Source organism: Myotis brandtii, unplaced genomic scaffold (genome assembly GCF_000412655.1).
Source record: "Myotis brandtii unplaced genomic scaffold, ASM41265v1 scaffold131, whole genome shotgun sequence".
NCBI classification, from domain to species: Eukaryota; Metazoa; Chordata; class Mammalia; order Chiroptera; family Vespertilionidae; genus Myotis; species Myotis brandtii.
Genome location: NW_005354632.1, coordinates 1,686,626 through 1,697,094, shown reverse-complemented (window position 1 = coordinate 1,697,094; position 10,469 = coordinate 1,686,626). Strand labels below are relative to the sequence as shown.

Sequence of the window (10,469 nt, the reverse complement as noted above, 5' to 3'; positions counted from 1 at the left end):
GCAACCGCTGCAATCCTCGGAGTGAAAGCCGCCCTCACGTTCCAACTGATGCTAGACAATCCCGCTTCTCCCGTTTGAGTCTGAGTCCTTAGAGACTCGCCAGGTCTGGAGCTCAGAGTCTGAGACTCCCTCCTGATTGAAAACAACAACCGCGCCCTCAGCCACCAGCTGATTGAAAACAACAACCGCGCCACCAGCCCGCTTTGCGCGCGCACCTCCGCACCTTTATATTTTCCACACTGCGCCTCCTCTGAGCCTCGGTATGCTGTTGTCTTTCCTTCTAGTTGAAGAGTCTCTCCTCAGCCAGCCTTCCTGTGGTTCTGGGTAATGTCCGTTCCGTCTTTTAGTTGTATTTTTGAAGTGGTTGTTTGCGGCAGCAGTCTCCGGTGTTTACCTATGCCGCCATCTTGCTCGGAATCAGTTTTGACTTTTTTTCTGAGTATAATGGGAAATTCTCGTTGAACTATAGGCTTATTTTATTAGAGTGAGGCAAATGGATTGAGGAGGTAAACTTGAGTTATAGCTATGGAGATGGAAAAATGTGGTTTTAAAAATTTAATAATTATTCATGCACTTCCTTAGCCATTTATACATTCAACAAATATAGTGACTGCCCACTATGTATGAGGCACTGAGACTAAATATTTGCTAAGTAAATAAATGTTGAATTATTATAAATTAGCTGTCAGTTATTGAAGACTTACTATATGCCAGACATGGTGTTAAATGCTCTACATAAACAATAAATAATGAAGAAACTGAAGTAAAGAGAGCTCAAGCATGCCAATGTCGTATAGCTATTAAATGCAAGAGCCAGGATTTGATCTCAGACCAGTTTAATATCCTATCATATTTGGTCTTTACTTAAATGATTGTTATTTCACATGTAAATTTTATGAATTTCCTTTTTAGGACTGCTTTTGCTGTGTCCCAAAGATTTTGGGTTGTTGTGTTTTCATTTTTTTTTGTCTCAAAGTATCTTTTCATTTATTCCTTGATAACACTGTTAACCCATTCTTGTTTAGTATCATGTTATTTAACCTCCGTGTGTGTATTTTTTAGTTTTTCTTGTAATTGATTATTTCCACTGTGGTCAGAGAATATGCTTGATGTGATTTCTTTTAAAAAATATTTTTATTGATTTCAGGGAGGAAGGGAGAGGGAGAGAAAGATAGAAACATAGATAAGAGAAAATCATTGATGGACTGCCTTCTGTATGCCCCACACTGGGATCGAGCCCACAGCCTGGACCGGGAATCAAATCATGACTTCCTGGTTCATAGATGGACGCTCCACCACTGAGCCACATCAGCCAGGCATGCTTGATCTGATTTTAATCTTCTTAAATTTGTTGAGACTTGTTTTGTGTCCTAACATGTGGTCCATCCTGGAAAATGTTCCATGTGTACTTGGGAAGAATGTATATTTGCTCTGAAGACATCAATGAAATTAATCAGATCTAGTGTGTCATTTAAGGCTGCTGTTTCCTTGTTGATTTTCTGTTTAGAAGATCTATCCATTGATGTCAATGGAATGTTAAAATTCCCTACTCTGACTGTGTTACTCTCAATCTCTCCCTTTATGTCCATCAAGATTTGCTTTATATATTTAGGTGCTTTTATGCTGAGTGCAGAAATATTTACAAGGGCTATATCCTCTTGGTTTGATCCCTTTATCATTATACTAGAGGCCCAGTGCATGAAATTTTATGCACTGGGTTGCGGGGGAGGGAGGAATGTTCCCTCAGCCCGGCGTGCGCCCTCTTGCAGTCTGGGACCCTTGGCTCCTTACTACCTGCCTGCAGCAGAGGTGGGAGAGGCTCCCACCACTTTGGGTGCACTTGCCAGCCTCAGCCTGGCTTCTGGCTGAAGTGGCGCTCCCCCTGTGGGAGTGCACTAACCACTAGGGGGCAGCTCCTGTGTTGATCGTCTGCCCCCTGGTGGTCAGTGCATATCATAGCGACTGGTTATTCCACCAATCTGTCTATTTGCATATTAGGGTTTTATTATATAGGATAATGTCCTTCTTTGTTTCTTGTAAGTCTTTGTTTTAAAGTCTATTTTGTCTGCTATAAGTATTGCCACCCCAACTCTTTTTTGTTAACATTTGCATGAAATATCTTTTTCCATCTTTTTACTTTCAGTTTGTATCACACGTAAACTTATTGTTTTTGTTTTACTCAGAAACGTGTGCCAATTGTCCTGGATTTCTATAAAAAGTTGTCTTTGCTTGGTAGATAAGCAGTAATTTTATTTACATCTAAATGAGCACTTACGTGAAATTTGGGGCACTCAAGCCCTAAATAAATTTTCATTTCCATATCTTACTTAGATGATGTTAAGTTTTTTTCTCCTTCTGTGTGTATCCTTTGTTATATTAGTAAATATTAATAAAGGATGTATTTTAAAGGGTAATTTTATTTTGAAATAGGAGAAAGGGAAATTTATGCTGCAATAATGTCAGTTTCCAGAGGAAGCCCTGTTTATCTAAACACATTTTATTTGGGGTTCAGTATGAATTTTCAATAGATGTTTTTCAGATAAGGAAGCAGTAATTCAAACGCAATTATATAAACAAGAAGATCAGAGAGGACTTATCCCAAAGGGTATAAAATGAACCAAGAGGTTTTGGTCTGAGTCACTACAGCATCAGCTCACCAATGCAGAACAAAGTAAGGTAGGTGTCTACACTGAGAAGGCTTTGCAAAATGAAATGTTCTTTTTCCACTGTCACCATTTTAGCACTTATTAAAAAATGGCAAATGTTGAGTGATAATTTGAATTGGCTCTAAGAATTTTTTTTTATTGTTTTATTGCTTAAAGTATTACAAAAAGTATTACATATGTCTCCTTCCCCCCCTCCCCCTTGACAATCCCCTGGCCTCCCCTACCCCCAGTGGTCTAAGAATTTTAATTATTGCTCCAAAATAGTTCAATGTTGAGTGAACTACATATATAAAAATGAGGAAAAAATTCTATTAACTCGAAGAGGTTAATTCCCTGATTGATGTTCATGGCTTTCTCTTCCTATTTACATTTCAATTGAAATAATTTTATCAGTTGTATAGTATGTTATTATGTCAATTACGAATGGTTATCTTTGATGATATACTTCTGGGAAAACTTAAGAGTGAATTCAATTTTGAATATCTGTAGGTGTAATTTACTGTGTCTTATTTCAGTTATTTAATACCTACACCACCTTGGATAGTGTCCCGTGCACACACCTGCCTTATAGTACATTTTACTCTCTAGAATAATATGTTGCTTTAGTTAAGTTCCTGGATTGTTTATAGGGTGGGCAGTTGATTCTTTTCATAATGTAGTAAGGGATTTGGAGAGAAAAAAATTGGTGGAGGAAATTGGCAGAGCAGAGAGAAATGTGCTTATTGAGAATGAAGGTAGTGAGAGAAAAAAAAAGGAAAGAAAAAGTGGAATAAGGGGCAAAAGAAAGAAGATATATTAGAATAAGGAAAACATTGGAAGTATAGACATATATGGGTATGCCACTGAAAAAAGCATATCTTATTAGGGCTTAAATCATGCCTTATGTTTAGCTGCCCAATAAATAATTTGTGATAATGTTAAAAGAGGCAATTAAGTTGCCAAGATAAGAATCTGGTGATAAAAGAGAAATTGTGGCATATATGTATATATATATATGTATATTTATGTATATATTTATATAGTCTCCTGTAGCATTCCAAATTCATCATATGTATTGTTATGTTTTTTTAATGAGATTAGGATAGAGCATATGGAAAAATGAGGGGCACAAAGTTATTAAATTGCTCAGTGACACACATTACAATGAAATTTGGAAGCAGAATTCTAGGTCACTAACTCTTAGACCAGGAGTCTGACACTAATTTATCACATAGAATCACACATTCTTTGTACTGAAAAGAACTTCCTGATCATCTTCTGGTTCTAAGCTTTGCTTTTCTAGATAAAGAAACTGAGGCTTAGAAAGGTTTTTTTTTAGGTAGAATTTTATTTGCAGTTAAGGAAAAAGGATAATTTTTACTTTCTTTACATCCACAAAGTTATACAGATACTTTGCTGATAATTCAGTGCTTTTAACATTTCCTTTTGTTAGTTTAGAGTTTTATATTTATAAGAGTAACTTTGAAAAAATGTCCAGTGTCCAGAATGAATGACAATGGGTAAAAGTTCCAAAATAGTTTTTGTTTATTCTACAATTTTAAAAAAGGTCAGGTGTACTTTTTTTTTTCTTTCTGTTTTGCAGTTGGGGAAATAAGGCCCAGACCAATTAAATATTTAAGTCAATTTCTCATAGATTCATGGGAATTCTTAAAATACAATTGTGTTCCTTAATCCAGGACCAATATTCTCACCACTAGGTTGCCACACATCTATTTTACATAGCATCATAGAGCTAAAAGTTAAAACGTGAAGTTAATGATTTCCTATGACAAAAATCCAGTAGCTGGCTGGCTGGCTAGTCAGGCAAGAACCATATGATCAGGACAGGTGAGTACTTTATATAATGTTCTCAGTTGATATTTTTAAGATTCTGCAGAGGATCCTCCAAGTCTGTGGCTCTAAAATAAGGGAACCAATTCTACCATCGAGGGAGCTCACATTTGTGAAGCATTTGAGAAAACCAGATTCCATGAGCAACGAGTTCTTATATTTTCTGTCCCTAATTGAAATACCAACAAACCTCCAAGGAAAGCTTGAATATGCAACATTTTATTTAAAAGCGTTCACTAGACACATATGTAATACCTTAATCAATAAAGAAATTAAAGATTGAAAAAGATAAATAAAAGGGTTCACTAGAAAACCCTTCTTAATGGGTTAGCTTACTTCCTTGTCTATATCATTTGGGGGTTTCAGAGTCATAATTTGGACTCTTTCAGAGCACTTAGAACAATATGTATTTTTATTATTAGTGTTTGTTCATACTTATCTCCTCCATTATTAGACTGTCAGCCCTGAGGTCAAGGACCATAGATAGCTTATGCATTTTGTATCTCTCAGTGCCTGGTTCACATGCTCAATATATGCTTATCTAATTTTTCTGCAATTCTCATTCTGGGAATAGGAGTGCAGAAATGTTTATCCTTGGTAATTTGTTGAATGGGGTTTTAGTTTTCTCTTAAAAAGTTAATTAAAGATGAATTCTGGTTAACTGTGGCTGAGTCTCTAAGATTTCAGTTGATGGAAATTTTAGTATATACAGCTTACAGATAGTATTGGGATATAATGGACAGATATGAGAAAATCTTGATACATTTTTGATAGAATAAAATGTTTACTGAATTATGCCATATTTAATAGAAAAAGCAAACAAGTTTGTGTTCAAAGATAACTGCTTCACTAAGATGAATATTTTCTTTTCTCACAGTAATACTTAAGAAGGAAAAAATGCAAATATACCTAGCTAACTGTACTATATTTGTAAGGTAAAATAATCTTCTTAATCTCTGAAGTGACCAATTTACATTCAAAAGTCTGGATTACCTGCTCTCAGTAGCAGAACTAAAATAATTATGCCAACATTATCCAGCTCATTATGATGCCAATTGATATTGAACAAATTCTTTCAGCAGACAGGCTCTCTTGAGATACTTGTTCTTCTTCTGACTGAGGCACATGGACCCTCTGGTATCTTCTATGCAGCCAAACATATTTGACTCTCCTGGCTAGCCCACAATGTATCTGCCACCTTGATTGTTATTCTCACTGTGTCAACCTATAATTTTTGCATCTGAATTTTTCCCCCCAAAATATATTTTTTCTTGATTTTTAGAGAAAGAGGAGGGGAGAGGGAGAGGGAGAAACACTAATGTGAGAATGAAACATTGATTGGCTGTCTCCTGCATGTCTCCTACTGAGGACTGAGACGACAACCTGCGCCTGAGGCCTGACCGGCAATCAAACCAGCAACCTTTTGGTGAATGGGATGATGCTCCAACCAACTGAGCCATCTGGCCAGGGCTGCGTCTGAAATCTTTTTAAGATAATGAATTTCATACATCTTCTGAGTAACATAATTTTTCACATGTCCAAGTCTACTTTTTTCAACATTAGAGGAATATCCTAAGGATGGAGAAAGAGAGTATCTAGATTTCTGGGTTAGCTCCTAATTTTATGTTAATGTTTTCTGGATTTTCTGTAGCTTCATCTTCCGCTTCATCTTGTCTTCCTTGACAGGCAATGGGTAAAATTATATGCAGTATTATTTGTATTGAGATGGTACTAATGTTTGATTATGCATTTTCTTGGTTTCTTTGCCCTTTCTGATTATGACCCATTTGTTGGCCTTTTAACCAAAGTTTTTTTGAAAACTAGAGTTCTGGGAAAGCCCTTACTGAAGCCTAACTATTCATTCACTTCTTCCAGTCATAGAGGCAGGTATTTGGATTGTTTTCATTGAATGAATTGTTGTACACTTAGTTGGCACATGTGTCTCTGCCACTTTCCTGCTGTGGTGCTTCAGGCTTGCCATTCACTGTGGGATATGTGAATCAGAGCAACATTTCAGTGTATAAAGAAAAATTACTGCGGGTATTAATTATGTAAAAACACCTAATATAGATCCTAGGACAATATAGGCATGGTATTAAAATATACATATTTTTGGCTCTTTCCAAATGTCTCTTCTGAATATCCTAAAGGATACACCTAATAGATTCTTTAATTTTATCTTTGATTTAGCATGACTGCTATCTTCCTGATATCCATGCTTTTTGGCCTTCTGTGTGGGCAAGCAACGTCTTTTTGTATTCCAACTGAGTATATGATGCATGTTGAAAGGAAAGAGTGTGATTATTGCCTAACCATCAACACCACCATCTGTGCCGGATATTGTATGACACGGGTATGTAGTTCATCTTACTTCTTTTAGCTGTACATTAGGTAAACCTAGACTTTGTCCATATCTATGCAGAAAGGAAATGAGATAAATCACAACCTCATTTTCCAAATCTAATGGTAATTGGCTCCTTAGAGGTAGAGGGCACAGGTTTCTATATGTTTATACTCAACACAGTGGGTATAGATAATTTTATAACAGTTTACTTCCAAACTTTGTTTAAGCCTTATCACCTTTCCATGATTAAGGATAAAAGGGAGTGTGTACCACATTTGTCTCTTTGGGATTCAATGAGGATGTGTTGAGTGGGTATTGGGGAATGGGACTGAGGAATCCTATTAGTGACAAAGAAACATAAGTGAGTTGATTTTTATTTGTTGCTATTGATTATGGGCATCTTAAAGTGCTATTATACTATGCTCCTTTTTCTGTTCTCTCCTCAGGATATCAATGGCAAGCAGTTTCTTCCCAAATATGCCCTGTCCCAGGATGTTTGTACATATGGAGACTTCATATACAAGACTGTAGAGATACCAGGATGCCCACGCCATGTTAGTCCTTATTTCTCCTTCCCTGTAGCTGTAAGCTGTAAGTGTGGCAAGTGCAATACTGACTATAGTGACTGTGTACATGAGATCACCAAGACAAACTACTGTACCAAACCTCAGCAGTCCTATTTAGTGGGAGTTTCTATCTAACTTCAATAGACTGTAACGTGCAATGCAGTTAAATGTGTTTTCCTGGAATAAAGCTAAAAATATATCAATATATTTCACAATACATTGTGTATATGTTTTGTGCTGGTTCGTCCATCCCTGTACTTATGCACGCATGAGAGACCTGAGGGGTGTTAGAAGAAAAGGATGATTTCCACACGGAAGGGTGGAGTGCAGGGTAAATGGAGAACAGGGACATGAAATACTAATGAAAGCCAACCTTGAGCAAGCTCTTTTAACAGAGGGCCATGAATTTTGTCTTGACACAGAAAATGAATGTGGGAGTGCTACAGTTATAAGGAATGGGTAATGTGGGAAGCTGAAGGAACACATGGCGTTAGGTGCTAGTTAGGTTTGAACATTAGATTTTTTACTCATTAATCAAGTATCTGTATTTGATATACAGTTATCAGAGGGGATGTTATAATCCTGCAGCTTTAAGTGTCCACGTTATCAAGTGACATGAGAACCCAAAGCCCCAGATTAATATTTGGAGACCATGCTAATATCAACTTCCAAAGGACTGGAATGGAGGTGGAGCGTGAGGAATATGTGAAATCTGCAATATGGTACTTTATCCTACTCATTCAAATGCACAGGATAAAACGTCACCAAAACGCATTAACAGTGCATTCTATTTACAGAACTATTCTCTTTAATTTAATTTAATTTCTCTGTGGGCTAACTGACTTATGAAAGTTATACCCCGAAAGCCTGGAAAAGAGGCCACGATCATTTTACATGTGAACATCTAAATCCTTTGTAGTCTTTCAAGTAATAAGAGACAGTTTCTAACATTTATACCAAAAGCAACTTGTGCTGTTTTGGCTTTTGATGTCATGAAAACCTAATATGATTATGAAAGATTTTAGGGACTGGGGGAAATTGCTAAGGGATTTTAATAGAGTAGAATCATCCTAAATTCTAACCTAAATATTGATCACGATTGAAACACTGTTTTCTGGCAAATGTACTTGGTAAGGGGCTGCTTATTTTTCTTTTCCTTCTGTAGGTACTATTTTGTGAGGGTTTGGTTTTAATTAGATGCATGAAGTGAGGCAGATCTAGTGCCCTGCAGACTTGACCTCAAAAAGATGATTTATCCCATACCTACCCATTTCTCTCCATCCAAACTGCTACTACCATCAGGGTGAAAATCAGTTGTTAGGAGGGCAAGTTGGCTTTCCTATATTCCACAGTCACTGGTTGCATTCAGCTGGGTATCTTGCAAATACCTACATGCTGACAGTGCCCGTGGAGGTGGTGTGGTGGTGTAGGTGGATTAGTTCCAAGCCCATGCTTTTCCAATGGAGGAGGGAATGCTTGTACACTTATATACAAAGTCAGGAATTGATGAATTATTTTTACCTTAATATCTGAAATTGATATTAGCATGGTCTCCAAATACGATTTCAGAGCTTTGGGTTCTTGTGTCACTTGATAGCATAGACACTTAAAGCTGCAGAAATATAACATTCCCTCTGGAAACTGTCTATCGAATACAGATATTTGATTAATGAGTAAAAAACCTAATGTTCAAACCCAATTGGCATTAATCACATATGATTTTCATGGAATCTGAAAAATATTTTCCAAGAACTTAACTGTGGAAAGACTGGGAGGTTTAGGGAGGCCACTTGTAAATAGTCCAGCTCAGAAGACTCTACTTAAATGGGCTTCCTCAATCCAAAGGGAGGAGGCTAGACATCATGGGGTGCGCTGGGCCTGTGCCATTATGGGCCCAGAACTCGAGGCACATCAGAGACACCTTATTCCCTTCCATGAAAGGCACAACCCGTTTGTGATAGATGCACATACAAATTATGTTAAACTGTACTTGAAAGCAGAGTTGTCCAAGATAAAGAATCCTTAGGAGAGAGCTTAGGGATTGGAATGACCAACAATTTGCTTCAACTGGATCCAGAAACTTGGACATATGGAAATGCTGTTTTGGAGGGTATTGGTATTCTTTGGGTTTAAGAGACAGAATGAAGAGAGAGCTTAGAAATGGGAAAGTGAAGGATCATTGCTTGTGTAATGAGAGAAAGATGGAAACTTTGGAATATCTTCTGAAGTGGTCTTTAAATTCAACCTAAAGTTTAAAGGAGTCAATTCTTGGCAGAGGAAGTTTGAAATCAGTGCTTTAAAAAAATCCCTCTTATTCCTCATTGGACTATGAAATATAAAGAGTTCTTTCACAACTAAATGGATTTGGGATGAGTGCAGCAGCAATCTGCTTTTCTAATGGCCAAGCTCTTCAGGAGTAAGAGAATGTACCAGGATGGATATATTGACAGGTAACAGCATATGCTTCTTGATAACGGGAAATTCAAGTAATAAAAGTTCTCTTTTACATAGAAATTGCCTCTCTCTCTTTTTTGAGCAGCAAGTCTAAGTGCAATAACATTTCTTTTATTGAGGTAGCTTCTTCTCTAGCCCTATTGTTCAATGTTGGTTCTTACCTACTCTTTTATCCAGTTAATTAGTATTTATCTTTGAAAATGACCCTGTGTCACTTCTTCTGTTGCTTTCCTCCCTCCTGACATGTTTGCCTTCCTTAGCATCCATGTCTCTTCTTTGAGTTCTTCAGGGCTCAGTTTAGAGACCTCAAAATTTAGGAAACCTCTCGCCCATGACCATCCTCCCCAAGGTTGAGTGGGTCGACTTTGGGTTAATGATCATCAAAGCACTTACCTTATGAGAAGGAAACTTGCCAGCTCTTTCCCACTCTAAGCTTCTTGAGGGTAGAGATTGTCTTGTTCATCTCAGCATATCAGTGTTGTTATAGTTTTTTTTCCAAATGTACAAAATAGTAGCCCAAAAACAAAGTAAAGGAAAAGAATTCTAACATTAGAGTGGGTTGCATCTTAGAAGGCAGAGCAGGCCCAGGAACTTGGGCTGGGGCTATTA

General features: G+C 37.2%; 1 protein-coding gene across 3 annotated transcripts in view; it reads left to right on the top strand.

Moving 5' to 3' along the window:
• TSHB (thyroid stimulating hormone, beta) overlaps positions 1-7,630 on the top strand; it is a 17,316-nt gene extending 9,686 nt beyond the window's left edge. Inside the window, exons 2-4 of one of the 3 annotated variants that reach the window (XM_014534547.1) lie at positions 2,540-2,676; positions 6,687-6,849; positions 7,287-7,630. In XM_014534547.1, coding sequence (XP_014390033.1) covers positions 2,660-2,676; positions 6,687-6,849; positions 7,287-7,541 — 435 coding nt within the window. In that variant the 5' untranslated portion in view covers positions 2,540-2,659 and the 3' untranslated portion in view covers positions 7,542-7,630. Of the gene's footprint in view, positions 1-2,528; positions 2,677-4,180; positions 4,494-6,686; positions 6,850-7,286 lie in introns of those variants that run through there. The other 2 variants (XM_014534546.1, XM_005859966.2) reach the window with 2 other exon arrangements.
• The last annotated feature ends 2,839 nt before the right edge of the window (positions 7,631-10,469 follow it).